This window comes from Ambystoma mexicanum, chromosome 8 (assembly GCF_040938575.1).
Source record: "Ambystoma mexicanum isolate Mex_15411 chromosome 8, UKY_AmexF1_1, whole genome shotgun sequence".
NCBI classification, from domain to species: Eukaryota; Metazoa; Chordata; class Amphibia; order Caudata; family Ambystomatidae; genus Ambystoma; species Ambystoma mexicanum.
In genome coordinates, this window is record NC_090929.1 from 53,850,890 (window position 1) to 53,866,330 (window position 15,441).

A 15,441-nucleotide genomic window follows, 5' to 3' on the forward strand; every position below is an offset into this window, starting at 1 on the left:
GTTGTTTATTTTTGAGTATTTGGCCATTGTGGTCAATCCAATGCAGTGTTTGGTGAATGGGGTATCAGGTTCTGATTTTGTGGCAGTGCGCTGAAGTGTTTCTCTCCTGCTGTGTTGTAGTTCTCAATCGCGGTTTATGGAAAATCCAGGATTTCAACAGTTTTCTGAACGCCAGGTGGTCTGCTGTAGTACAGATTTCTTTGAGGACAGTTTTGCTATGATGGTGGAGAAAGCTGTGCCTCAGTGTTTGCTTTTCTCATTGCTCCTGGATTCGGGGAATATGTCTTTGCTAGATCTAGTTGGTTGGTAGTGGGTGACTTGAGTTTAGATTGTAAAAAATGTGCTCCCTGTCCATACAGTGATCTTTATGCATTGCAAAGTGCTCTAAAGGTACGATTTTCTTCACCAGTAAGTAATCAGTGGAGGTTTGTCAGAGCTGGGGTCAAGTGTTCCCTTCTATTTAGTCTGGCAATGAGTTGTATTTTCTTTGTGAAGTAGTCCTGCATACCTAGAAATATGCTGTTTGCATAGTAGTTTCTTGACAATAATAGCAAAATGATGGCAAAGGTTCTGTGTGGGATGATACGGTATGAATTGATGCTTCTGATTGAATGTAGTTGGTGGAAGCATTTCCGTATTATGGCATTCACTTGTGGTTCTAGTGAGTGTCTACTGTCCATGAAGATACCAATGTTTTGTTATCACTGTTGAGGTTTCTGTCCACTACTGAGTGGGGGTGATCCTGATTTCTGTTTAGTTTGGATTTAGCTTCAGGTTGTTGATCATCCAGACTTTCATCTGTGAGGCAGCGAGCAAGGGAGTTATTTGGTTCTGTATCTGTTGTCATGTTGAAAATTGAGTGCCATACACATTGGTGTAACATGTTAATCTATGTTTTTGTTGTTTATATCTACTTACAGCCATAACACAGTACAGCAAATATGATAAAAATAATTTCATCATGTTTCCCCATCTCCCTTAGTCAATCCACTCTCTACCCTTCATCAGCCCCTACTACAGAGACAATATTTCTTGCATGAACCTCATGGCAGCAATGACAAGACTGCAATTCCCCCCCAATTAGGAACCTTTCCCATCACTCTTGGGCACTTAGATTGTTAACAAAGTCTACTAAGTATCTTGTTCTTATCTCTACTGAACAAGAGATCAGGAATACTTCCCAGCCCACAAAATCTACACACCGGAGTTGGAATCTGTTTCCTTAGATGTTGCACTTCTCCTGTAGGTAGGATGTTTAACAGCAGTCTCATGAATAGATCCCAGTAGAAGGGTGATGGAAATTTGGTCAAATATGCAGGCATCTGATCACTACTCCCGCTTCAAAAAGTAGATCTAGCGAGAGTTTATATTTGGATTTGCTAGCCAATGTATCAATCCAATCTTGAAACTTTAATTTGGTCTTCACCTTATCAGGGTTTGTTAGTAAGACCTCTAACGATACATGTAGATGCTCTAGACAATCTGTATATTTTTTTGCCCATTTTTATATCAACCAGTTCTGTTGAGCACATTTCCCAAGACCCCGAAAGGGGGGAGAACATCCAACATGACGCATTTCCTAAAAAAAGTAATCAACTTCCACCTAGCAATAAATTCCATTGATTGGAACCAGAGTTCATATCATATAATGCTGGTTGATAAGGACTTTGGGAGGGTCATACTGTCCTCCAAAAGTACCCTTCCAATAGCGCCCTAACTTCCCATGAAGGATTGAACAGAGCTTCTGCCCCATATGGCAAAATCGGGATCACTTTCTGCTTATAAGAGGTCACCACCAGGGTAAGTGTAAATTTACCATTGAGTTTGTGCAGGGCTAGACCTTGTGCTGCGAGTCTTTTCATTATTGTCCTCAAAATTAGATACCAGGCTCTCACTTATATTCCGATTAATCAATATCCCCAGATAGATCATCGAGGTGACCACTGGTAGCCCTTTCTCTTTGCCAATCCTTTATTGGTTGATATTAAAACTAAAATGCTGGATTTCCTAATGTTAACTCTAAGGTTATTAGATGCTGTATAATTCATCATTTGGGTTGGTCTTCGCTGAAGACCTACTAGTGTTTGGTCGATGAGGACCAAAGCATCTGCATATAAAACCCATGGAACAGGTATACCTTGAAGTTTCGCTGGGAAAGCTGAAATAAGCTCCCGTGACTCGCGTAAATCAGAGCCAAAGGGCATCCCTGTTTTATTTCTTTAGAAGTCTTGATTTCATTAGTCATTATACCACTTCTTGCAAGTCTTACCTGAGGTGTTGGGAGTATAAGGCTATAATGGCGTCTACCAGGGCTGGAGGGCAGGCCCAGCTGTAGGGTTTTGGCCCAAAGATGCTCTATATTAACACTATCAAAAGCCTGCTCTAAATCGATGAAGACCAGATAGCAGCTATACTTGGTCCTATTTGCATTAATCTTCAGGAGGTTTAGCAAAAAAATATTTAGGTTGGTACCCACCCCCTTTACATACCCTGCCTGTTTGGAGTTTAAGTGCCTCGAATTCTAGGCCCAGATATTCAAATCCTGCAATACAAGTGAAGCAAAGATCTTGTCCATGATATCCAAAAGGGCGATGGGCCTCAATTTCTAGGGTCTTCCCTCATTCCCTTTTTAAAAGATGGGTACTATACTAGCAGTCCGCCAAGATCTGGGAATCGTAGGCATAGTTACAACCTGTGCGAGGACCATAAAGATGAACTCTGCCCAGGGCTCCACAGCCTTATTTAGCAGGAAGTTGGTCAAGCCATCGGGACCAGGTGCACGGTGGGAGCTCGATCCCCTGAGCCTTGATGCAATGACCTCCACATCAAACTATAGACCATACAGAGGTCGATGTTGGATTTATTATACCAGGCACAAGATTACAATCCGCAAAAAGCTTAGAAAAGTGTGAAGTTCAGTCACTTTCGGATACTGAGGTTAACTGCAGTGCAAATTGAAAGTTGCCATTGTTGTTTATCAAGTCCCATAGGGATCTAGTGTTAGATTTGCAGGGTGTTTTTAACATGGCTTCCACATCCCGCTGAGCTATTAAGCCCCTTGATGTAATCTGGCAATTCCTAAACTTTGTTTGCGCTTTTTAATGAGGCCTTCCCAACCCTCACAACTTCATCTCTTTAATTTCCTCACGTCAGAACGGAGGAGTTTCTTAGCCTCTGCCACTAAACTGTTGTATTCGTGCAGGTGCTTGAATTTCACCTTATGGGGGGGGGGGGGGGGGGATTTTCTACTAAAGTCTTTCAGAATCCATGCATATTCCACTTCAGAAGTGCCTTTCACCAAATGTATACCCAGCTTTGACATGAACGATTGAACAGACCCAGGTCTAAAAATGAGTCTGTTTTCTCCCTGCATAGTTTCCACATCCAGCTGTGATGACATCCCGGGGAGAGACGGGGTTCCTGCACATTTCACATCTAGTTCATGATCTCTAGAAAGCATTGGTTTCAGTCATTTGGGTCACAGAGCACAAGATGTTAAGTGATACCAAACCGTAATCTAAGCATGCCCTCCAATTGCCCCTACCCCACCTACACACTGCCGGGGAGTCTCCTTTCGTGACTCCATTCAACATGTGAAGCCCACGCATTGAGGTCTCTTGTACCCAGCCTCTGGCGCTTTGTTAGCGCATTTTTGGAAGCCAAGTGTCCCTCCCCATCTAAGAGTTTGTTTAAATCGCCACACACAACTATATTTGGATTAGTTTATGTAGTGAGACATTCATCCAGCAGCTTAGTCATAAAATCAATAAAAACATCCTCATTAAATATTGCCGTGTTCCAGTAAAGGCTGAAAACCACAAAGATGGTGCCTTTTGTGCCCTTGTCTTCTTATTTTTTCTTCCCCCAAATCAATGTTTGTGCACAAATGTTAGAGCGATAATTTCCCTGGACAGAAAACCCATTGCCTAAAGGGGGTCAAAGTCCTGAGTATGGTCTACCCGTCAGTCCCTTTTGTGCCGGATTTGAATAACACTTGAAACTGTCACAATACGGATTCTTTCTTAACCAAGTCTCCTGCAGGCACAAGATGTCAAATAGACCCATACTTTGCTCATTGCTATTAAACAAATGAACAACGCCTCTAGAGTCCCACGAGCTAATACGAAGATCACCCAAAGGGTGAGGGTCCTGTCTCTAATGGATACCAGAAGGTTTCAAGGCACCGGGTAGCCATGACCAATCTTGTAGGTCGGCAATGGAGTGGGTGAGCCCCTCCGTCTTTCACCCTCTGGCTTGACTTGGTAGGCCAATATTACGCCCCAGATTTTCACGTTCAAGGGAACATATTGTGGGGGGTGTCGAGCGCCTTCCCGTTTAAGCTAGTTGGAATCTCAGGCATGATCTTTTAACCTTTTATCAGGTCCCAAAAGGTCTCAATTAACAACCGAAATAGCGGTCGACCAAATCCTGTAACATCCGTATAATCCGTTAGCTCACAGCCCACGGGCAACAAGTCCAGCCCAACCTCCATTAAAGTTGATTTGATCACTGCTGAGTTCAAATGTAAAATGACCCAGTCCGTTCTTAGTTCATTAACAAATTGAACTACCCTAATGTCATCTGAATGAATGGATCACAGTTTAGGGGTATGATGTAAGTTTCAAGACGTTTCTCCTATTTAGGATTAATTTATCATTTGCTGGTAATATATGCCTCCAACATAAGCAGATTCCCCTTCTTGGCCTGTTCATTGTATCTGGTCAGAATAATGGCACTAATCTCTAATTTTGTCTGTGTTTGGGGGGTGCCCTCGCATTGTTTGCAATTTTCAGTTTTGCATTTATGGCATGTCTTTTTTGTTTCAGTGTTAGAAAAATGTCTGTTTTTGTCTCTGCGTTGCCATAATGCTACTCTTCATGGGGTACCCTGCCGTCGTGCGGTATGGGCCTATCGATCGCACACTCCTGGGCTTCCCATGATCCATCCTCTTCATAGGTGCTGACAGCCTCTAATAGATCTGTTATTCCTGTGTCAATCAATGATGAAGTAGCCCCTTTGTCAGGTAATTCAGAGACCAGGAGCAAACTTGGCACCAACGATCTTGTAACAAGGGGGGACTGGACTTGACAAGGGTCTGTGTTTTTTGTAGTGCTCTGTGGGCTTTTAGGAGGAGTCTTTAGATTTCTCAAGAAGGCTCTCGATCCATTGGATTTGGGTTTAGCCACAGGTTTTAGATTTTTTTTTTTTGGGGGGGGGGGGAATAGGGTTCAGGCTTAGGGTTTATCTTACCTGGGAGCAATTGATCCGGTTTCTTGAATATGGAGACGGGCTCCGGGGAGATCGTTATCAGGGAGTTTGATGAATCTGAGTGGACCAATGTTGGGAAAGTACCCGCTGCCCTGACTTGCGAGTATAGCGGCAACCCTCCATTGCTGACCGGCTGGGGGTCTTCAGGAGATTTATCATTGGCTGGAGGGGGCCCCATCGCGGATGATTCCAGGGTTGGTATAGTTACTTCCATGTTTGATCTTCCTGTTAGTTTAGATGTACCTGGGGCAGCGGGTATCCGTTGGTGCGAGGTACCACCATTCTCCATCATTCAATTGCAAGATGTTGTGAATTTGTGGAAGGACCGCATCCAGTTGCAATCTTCCAGCAAGGCCGCCATTAATGTGTTCTTGACCCCTTCCTCGCGCCCAGCCAAGTCAGTCTATTTTCCCATGCCATTGAAGTTCGAGCCTCATTATCTAGTCTTTTATGGACAACGTTGGGTAAATTTTCCATGTAGATTAGTTTTGAGTGAATCATAGCCAGGAGCGTGGCTTGGTCCATTATGGAGTAATTTGGTGACTCCTATAACTTGGAGAAAGGCACCAGGAACATTGTAAGGGCAGCCATAACATTCTGCATTTGTAGGATTTCTGCATCAGAAAGGGAAGCTAAAGATCCATGAGTAATTGCTTTCATGCGGGGATCCAGCCCACTATCCATATCACCAGGTAGAAAGACTGAGGCAGAGATCTGCTGTGACATAGATGAGTTTCCTTCCATTATCAGGGCACTTTTAAGCTGAAACAAGTTTGACCGGCGTATTCCTGGAACTTCCGGGGTGCCAGACAGTGACTCGAGCACAAGAGTGATTCTGGGCGGGGCATAAGGCCAAGCGTCCTGTTGATGTCATCTATTTATGACTCGCAATTTGTGTACAAGTGCTCGATGTCGCCGGATAAACATGCTGTAGAGGTTGGGGGATGGATTTCATTTATTCCACAAGGGTTATGGCAGTCAGGTGACCGAAGTTCCAATATCGGTAATTGGAATTGGTTATTTATAACGTGCTGAATACCCATCGGTTTCTAAGCGTGGGCCCTGGCTTCGAACCTGTGTTGCTTCACATCGTCTTGCTTTCATGGCGAGCGCGTTGCCCCTGAACTATACTCCCTAGACATCAGTGTTTTTTTTTTTTTGGTAATCCCTCCATTGAAGGAGTCAAGGTTCCTGTTAAGGTGCTAATGTCCGCACCCGCAGTCATAGTTGCCAAACAGGGCTGAGCTTGCACCGTAAACACAGGCGGCATCGGAGAGGGCAGGTCAACGGTTTCCGGTAAAGCCTGAATCGGCCCCGTGGCCCTGCTTACCACTGTTGAGGCTCCTCCCCTTGTTTCCCGGGTTTCATTCAAGGACAATGCCTTGTTTGGCTTCTGCGGTAGCCTTAGGTACGTTATCAGCCTGTTTGTCACTGACCGGTGGAGTTGGAGAAACCAATGAGGTTGGGAGATCTGGGGACTCATGGTCAATTTGCTGCAGCTTACTCACCTTAGATGCATTTGTTGGGTAGACCTCCTGCAGTCTCGACTGCTGGCTTGTGCGCAGGCCTTCCGGTGACATCCGTTGAGGTGTCAGGGATCGGTTCCCCCAAGGTGACAACTAGATGACTGCTCCAGCTCTGCCGGAGAAACGAGACACCACCGCACGTGCTGCCAGTGAGTTTTTGTATGAAAGTTTTGCCTCCAGGCAGCAGTTGGGGATGGTAGAGAGACTTCACCACGTTGGCTTGAGTCGAACAGCGTAGCTTGCAGACACAAGACACACACTGCATGCTCCACGATGCCAGTGAGTTTTTTTATGAAAGGTCCACCTCCAGGCAGGTCTTAGGATGGTAGCGAGACTTCACCACGTTAGCTCGAGTCCAACAGCGTAACTTGAGACATGACACACTGCACACACCGTTTTTTATTAGTAGATGTGATGCAGGGTTACATGTAAATGTTGAATAGAAGTGGTGTTCGACTTGCTCCTTGTGGGGCCGCTCCTTTGATGGTTCTTGTTCGTGAGGTGATCTTGTTTTGGTTCTGTCAGAGGAAGGATTTTATTAATTGCAGTGTAGATTTGTGAATGCCAGATTCTTGTAGTCTGTTTAAGGTTGTGTGGCTGATGGTGTTGAAGGCTGCCAATGTCAAGTAAACGTGGGGATCTATTATTGTTGAATTCATTTTCAGACCATCCCAGATGGATAGGAGTGCTGATTCTATTCCTCTCATTGGTCTAAAGGCTGTGTGCTCCTTTGATTTCACATGGTAGAGGATTTCTTTGTATACATGGCACACCAGGATTTTTGCTTGGTGAGATACATTTGATATGGGCCTGTAGTGTTAGTACGGTTGTCTGTTCTTTGCTTGCTTGAGCAAGTCGCGAAGGTTTGCTTGATTTTAGACCCTTTGCAGATAACTTATGAGCCTCTGTTCAGATTGTTTGCGCTCTGGTAGGAGGTGGACTCTACTTCTGAAAGCCTGGTGAGATTGTTGCGAAGGAATTGACACTCCTTGCAGTACCTTATGTGACCTTGTCAGGAGTGAACAGATTCTTTGGTAATGAAGCACCTGTAATCATTTGACAAGGAGATAGATTTTCCGCCAGGAGGTATTCATTTGCGTGAGTGCCAAGGATGAATCGCTCTTTACAGGACCCGGAATGGGGCTTTGAAACCACTATGTGGGGTTGATTAAGCCAAATAGACGTAAGAAATTAGTTCAATTTGGAATGACTAGTGAATGATTGATGTGAGATGAGCTTAGGGAAACAGGCCATGAATTAATTGATGAAAAAGAAAATGATGGATATTGAAAACTGATTTCCAACAGAAACCTATTGAGCCTTGAGAGAGCTTTGAGAAAGCACAGATGAGTGCAAACCCAGTATTGGCTGCATTGTGGTTCACTGTTGATGGCTAGATAGTTGTGTATATTGTTATTTAGGCTGAATTATGTTTCAAATTGTTACTTGATGGTTGTGTACATTGTTATTCAGCAATATGATTGGAATCGTAAAATCTGTAATGAAACATGTCAACATTGTATTTAGTTCTTCATAGGTTATTTGCATAAAGAATATATTTTTTGAGTGCACATCAAGGGCTTGCCTCTGGTATTCAGCAGAAACTACAAGCGGCTTACGTGCTCCCTGCGTTGATAGCTCACCAGCTGGAGACTTTGCCTCATGTTGAACACAGCTTGCAACAGTGCTATTACCTAGTGATGAGGGTATCATGTATTTAGATGGGCTTTCATTTTCATTCAGTCTAACTAATATTTTGCTACAAGGTTGGCTTTGTCCTTTATAAATTGTTAATGTTATTGCTATGTAGGTGCAATTGTACCATGGGTTGAAACTTTTTATACTTTTAGCTGGAGTCATCGGCTAATTTTTTAACAACCTTTTGACCTTTTTGTTTTCCCAGATCTTCCAGACCATGAGCCTTCGGTCTCCCCTTTGCTTCCACGCAAGGAACGCTTGGCTGTGGATGAAGACGAGCGCCTAATCCCGAAGGACAAGAAAAGCAACATCTTCGGTGCCCTGAGAAAAAATAAGAAAAAGAAGGCACCCACTCCTCCAAAGCGCAGCAGCTCCTTCCGTGAAATAGAGAGCCACACCACTGTGCTCAAAAGTGAAGACGAGGCACGCGACCATAGCAATGCAACGTGCCTGGACCCTGCAGGGATGCCTCTAGAGTCCTTAAAGTTACAGGACCCAAGCAACGGATTGGCAGTAACTAATGGGGTTGTTGGAGGTAATTCAGGGTTCAGATCACCCCATGTGTGGAAGAAAACCAGTACTGCAGCCAGTAGGCAGACGACCAACGAGGATGAAAGCAGCTTAAATTCGACCCGTCGCTTCCTGAGGTCCTGCTCTGCCTCCTGCGTGCCTCATGGAGCCAAAGATACTGAGTGGAAATCTGTAACCTTGCCCCGTGACCCACAATCCATTGGGCGACTTTTTGACTCTTCCACATTTGGCGGCCATAAAACTGAAAAGCCAGCCTTACCCCGTAAAAGAGCCAATGAAACCAAGGCGGACCCAAATTTACGAGGAATCGCAACACCCCCTCCCCGGCTCCTAAAGAAAAATGAAGAAGCATCTGATGAGGTTTTTAAAGATACAGAGCATAGCCCTGCATCGAGTCCACCCTGCTTGACCCCCAGGCTTGGGCGCCGACAGGCCACAGCTTCCCCTTCCACACAGACCCAGAAAGACGATGCTGTCAAATCCAGTGCAGTGGTTCCTATAGCACCATCAGACTCAACACCAAGCACAAAACAGAACCCCAATGTGGGCCCATGTACTGTTAAGCCACTAGTGGAGGAATCGAGGCTAAGGAGACTTAAACAGACTTGTGAGCCACCTGCAAAGGACAAGGTAAAAGCCTCAAAATTCAGGGCTTCCCCCCTTCAGTCATCATCCTCTGTGGCCTCTGGAGGTAAATCGGGCAAGCCTTTACACAGTCCGAGTCATGAGGTGGCAGGGGACATAGTGCCAAGCACAAAACACAAACAGTTGCCTCAAGTTTCGGACACTCCAGGCAGTGATAATACCAAATCCTCCCCGACAGGTGAGTGTTTTAAGCGACCCCTTCTTCCCTCTGTATCAAAGCACCAGCCCTCCAGCAAGGCAGCACCAACCACAGCAGCACCATCGGGCATGACCTCATCCTCTTTTTCAACATCCGCTAACACAGGTGGGGAACTGCTGTCCTCCACTGCCTTCATCGCTCACATTCCTGCCCGTGCATCTCTCCGAAAAACTCGCCAGCCGCCAGAGAGGATTGCCAGTGGCACAGTCACCAAGGAAGTTGTGCTGGAAAGTAGTGAGGTACTCCGGGTAGCCATCACCAAAAACTCTGAGCAGACGGCCAGCCATAGTTCTGTCCTAGAGGCGGGAAAAAACCTCTACACCTTCTGTGTCAGCTATGTGGACTCCATCCAGCAGATGAGGAACAAGTTTGCCTTCAGAGAGGCCATCAACAAGCTGGAGAATAGCCTACGGGAGCTGCAGATCTGTCCGGCCACAGCCGCCAGCGGGCCTGCTGCCACGCAGGACTTCAGCAAGCTCCTGTCGTCTGTAAAGGAGATCAGCGATATAGTGCAGAGGTAGCGCTTGGCACTTCCCCTGGGTCCAAAGAATTGCTTTGTGCTGCCGGAAACGTGCTAAAGCCGTGAACCGGCTGAGTGCCATCTCCCAGTGCAATGATTCAGGCAAAGGGAATGTGTACACAGACCCTGTCTTTATAACCTTGAGTGAAGATCTCCCTCATTCTTAACTTGCCACAATGTATTCGATTGAGAGCTTCCACTACACGTAGAAACAAATGGATTAGGCACATTGTAAATACTCATTTTTGATGGCAACATTTGCCTAGGAAGTGATGGCAATGGTTAAATGCTTAAGTGAAGGAAGTAACCTCCCTGTATGCATTTCATGGTTACATACTCTACAGCTGTATGCATTTCATGGTTACATACTCTACAGCTGTAAGCATTTCATGGTTACATACTCTACAGTGAGTAGAGAAGATTGACTCCAGATCAGCAGCACTGCTAGTCCCACCAAAGAGAACTTGGAGCTCCAGCTAGTGGTCTCATGTTTTTTGGGTTGGCACCTCTGCGAGGAGTGGATTAAGAGTTCTTAAGCAATTGTTTCTGAAACGATTTCACATGTTTGATCAGATACTTCTCTGGAATGAGGCAAGGCCTAAGTAGCATTTCCTCATATGGCACTGAAGTCTTCAATCCAGCACGCGAATCAGTGGAATATTCCAATGCTGAAGCAATGACATGCCCTTAAGCATTTCAACACTCTCTCGGAGGCAGTATAACACACCCATCTTTGAACTAAGAGCTAGTGTCTAGAAAGTGCTAGCCGGATCAATATGGGTGTAGATTGTGAACTAGAGCAAAAACTGCATGGCAGACACTGGGTACTCTATAGAGGCAGTATTCTACAGCAATATCAACCAGAATCGGAGGTCTGCGGCCTGGTGATTGCCGTCAACTGCGTGGGTATGGTTTACTTCAGGTGTCTCTGCCCTATACTCTATGCACGAAATGAGCAACCTGTCTGTGGAGGACGGGGAGTAGATCATATTTGCGAACCTTCAACTCAAAGAAAGAGCAATGCATGGAAAGGACATGAAAGCAGTTGTTTGCGAATTTCCTAGACAATCGGTTTGTGGAATGGGGTTCTTGATTCTCAACTGTTAATTATTTATAGTTTTGGCATTATTGCCATCATTGAGCAACATGCAGGGTGTGAAAATGGCCACAGTCCCTGATTAAGTGCGGCACCTTGAATAGTCTTGCAGCATTCCCTAGTTGTACAGATCCGTATTTAATGTGTGACTAAATGAGGGGAAATTGGAACGGAGTTGATAATGTCCGTCCTGCCCCCAAACTGTCAAGGCAGGATATTATTCTTACTGTGAAAATGAACGCGACATTAGCTAGTCTTGCATCTTAACCAGGCCTACCTATCCCCGAGAGAGAAACCCACCAGTTACCTCACTGAGTCTGTAGTTATTCACTACCATTAGGACTCACCAGTGGCAGTGGGCAGTCTAGGAAGAGTGCCCTATAGGTATGTTAGATTCATCTCCTGTAGTGCTTAATGAGTCTGCACAGACTGCCACAGACCTATACATAAGTAGTGGGTTACGATAATCCCTAGCACATGCCTTGCTATGTGTTCAATATCATTTCACCTCTGTTTGATACGGTTGAGCCCCACGAGTTCCAATGATGAAAGACACTAGCCCGCCCACCCCCTGTTCATTGGGTAACCGGAAGCAATATGTTTAGACGACTTTTTTGAGATGCAGAGAAGGTAAATAATCCTCCCAAAGAATATTTGATGGATCAGTCCTTCCCCCTATTACAAACCTGGAATGTTCTGCAGTTTGTGCGAGCCTCCCTTCGTCCATGCAGAGCTGCAGGATTTCGGCTCTGCATCCGGTGCCGTACTACTATGCAAAATAGAGGCAGAGAAAGGGTCTTCATGGGCACCCAGTGGGGACGAAATTATGGGTCCTCATTCAAAGATGCAAGAGCTCAAGTGCGTTGTGCCTTCCTGTGTGCAGAACCAGTGTATCTCAGCAACAGATGGTCACAGCACCTTTGCCACTGACTCCTCTGAATGTCCTAAGGCACATGTAGCAAAAGCTCTATGCAAGAATACTCTCGCGGGTACACTTGGTGCAGCCTTCCTTCTGTAGGGCAAGCAGCTGATTTGAAGCAAAGGTCTTTTCACCACTTTTGCACTAGTGGATCTCTTCATCCTGTGTGTGACTGAGTTATCCTGTGGTAATGTTACTGAGAAGTCATGGGGGAGTTGTTTACTGTTTTATCCTGTGGCAGTGTCCCCTAGAGTATCCTTGGGAGAGGGATATTGGGGGAATTGTCTTAAGGGATTTGTGTTTTAGCATTTCAATGTAATCGGGGGCCTTAAATACAGGCTTCATAGTGGACATTCTAGAAATCGGGCCAGGTGCTTTACCCCAAGTGAATGAATACTCCCTGCATGGTGCACGATTTCTCCTGCTCGCCTTTGCTGCAGATCTTGTTCGACATATCAGGGTGTGCTTTCCTGAACATTACTCTGCTTTGGGACACAAAAGCAATTGGGATGTGACCAGAAGTCGCGTGCCCAAACCAGTGCCCTAGGATTGTGCAATCAGATTCTCCAGCAACTTCCACATCTTCGACACTGTGCTCTACAGTATGCCTGTCCGTTTAAAACGCACTTCCCCTGCACACTGTACAGACTTCAAAGACTTTGATGTGTGGGGAACAAAAAGTGGAAATGTATGTCTAGAAATGTACTAAACCCAAGCTGCCTTTTAAAAATTCTGAAGATTTCAGATTCTTTTTGCAAAGGTACGTGTTCCGTTTGATTACATTTTTCTATGGTGACAGACATTTTACAGCTTTTGTAACTTTCTTCTGTAAATAGCTCTAATTGTTAGTTTTTGTTTCTTGTAAATTGCGTTTTTTTCACCTGCTTAACATCTTGGGACCTGCACAAGATTAAGTTCACCTGTCCTGTTTTTTTTAAAAAAAATCTTTTCTGCATTGCTTCAAATCTCATTTTCTCTCCTTAATTGTTCTTGTAGTATGTTTTTTTTAAATAAACCCACATGAAAATGTTTCAGCACAGTCTTTCATCTGTGTCCATCGCATCCAAGCATACGAAGCTCCAAAGACGTGGAAGTGCTCGACCATTGGTTTCCACATTGCTCTGAAAAATGCTGGTTTTGCAGCATGGTTCTCTAGCAGATTTACATGGCTTCGAAAACTTGCGTTCTATCGTTGGGTCCAGAATAGTTGCTTGTTTTTCTGATTTAAATTTGGATGTTCAAATATGCATGTTTGCAATACCTTCAATGTCATGCTGGGGTGTTATCGACGAGGACCCGTTAGTTTATGCATCATTAAATGAAAACATTGAAGTAATCCTGTGTGCAACCTTCATGAATAGCATTAGGTCACATCTAAACATGTAAATTGGCCCCAAAAAAGGAACCCAGAATGTGCCTCTGTGGGGAGCCATTTTAGAACAAATCTTTGCCTCGGCAACAACCTTTACAAATGACATTAAAGAATTTGATGAGTGGTGGCCTGCCATTGTTCAGTTCAAGATACTAATTGTCTAAAAGTAAATGCAGTGCCTTATTGTGTCATTACAATGCACAGTGGACATTGTAAATGACATTGACATTTCTCTCTTGCACAGGTGCAGGTGGGAGAGATGGACATAGACAGAGCTGCCAGTTTCTGTTAGAGTCCTCATTTCGAGACACAAGAAAGAGCTGGGTAGTCTCAAGACGATATACAATTTACCATGAACCGCTTGCAGGAGAGATTTAAGATCAGAAAATTGAAGACCTGCATGTCATAGCGAGGGACTGCTTATGCATGCGATCTGGGCATGGCCTGTCTGTGGTTGATGACTGCAGAGGCCAAGTATTTGAACACTGAAGTTGAGCAGTTTGTTAAAGAATACCATGACGAACTGGAACCTGGGACTCCGAAAATAGACACTGGCTCTTTTAGCCCAATATTACCAGTTCCAAATCCAGTGTATCACAGAAGATCTTGCTAATTAACACACCAATCGGGTGAAGGTACAACAAAGCATGCAACGTTCGAAATGACACAATCCAAACAAAGCCTGTGATCACTTTGGAGGCTCAAACAAAGGCTCTAAATTTGACACAATTGGGGCCCCAATGGAAGAATGAATTTCAATGTCAGGCTGAAAACTGGTGACATTCTCCATTCTCTGTGTAGTTACTGAAAAGAAAACATTTCTTTGCCAAGAAGAATTTTACAAAGGAACTATTGATGGTTGGCAGAGTCCCACTGCAAAGTGTTTTACACTGTCAAAATACTATAGTCTATCCATTAAAACACACAGTGTTGGAAGAAGCTGGAAACCGTAAATGATCATAGCACACAACAAAGATATTAACTATGTGTACTGTAGTTACAGTACCAGGTGACACAAGTAATCCACTCATCGAAAATCAAATTTGAAGTGCGACATTCTAGATCAGTGTGCATTGGGGTTTCTGGGAGATGCTGCCTATCAAAGGTCGACAATAAATTTGAATGCAAATGTTTGTGGATTGACGAACACCGGGTATACGTCTGGTGTGTTCCACAGATTTGTGTTAAACGCATCAACGGTGTAGACCTAAGAAACTGCAAACATGAAAGGAAAAGCACTGGGCAGTCTACTTTGGGGCTAGTACAGCTGGGACCTTTGTGCAGTCACAACACCTTTCTTAGGCAGTGGAGCTAGTCCGATATGGTGTCTGAGCGAGAAGATGAATTTGTTATGCTGAGCCGTCTGACTGACGAAGAAAAGACAGATAAGAAAATCCCATACGGTGAAGAGCATTGGTTGGATACCAGGTGCTGGAACAATTCGCTAATACAGACTGCACCCAATAGAGCCCGACATCTATAAGATATATAAGGGCTTACAAAAAGAAACATAACAGATTTATAAAACAGGAGGTTCATAGTATGGGGCAAACAGTGATGATAAAGAATGGGATTTCAACACAGGTCTTAGTTACTTACCTGTAACTGTATTTCTCCAGCAATGGTATCTTTCATAGATTCAGATGCTTGATTATTCCCCGTATGAC

The 15,441-nt window shown here is 44.5% G+C and overlaps 1 protein-coding gene across 4 annotated transcripts in view; it reads left to right on the forward strand.

Annotated features, from left to right (window-relative positions):
- Positions 1–13,433, forward strand: part of ABL1 (ABL proto-oncogene 1, non-receptor tyrosine kinase) — a 783,695-nt gene extending 770,262 nt beyond the window's left edge. For all 4 annotated transcript variants that reach the window (XM_069609270.1, XM_069609271.1, XM_069609272.1 and 1 more), the window contains exon 11: positions 8,698–13,433. In XM_069609270.1, the coding sequence (XP_069465371.1) occupies positions 8,698–10,388 (1,691 nt within the window). In that variant the 3' untranslated portion in view covers positions 10,389–13,433. The remainder of the gene's footprint in view (positions 1–8,697) is intronic.
- The last annotated feature ends 2,008 nt before the right edge of the window (positions 13,434–15,441 follow it).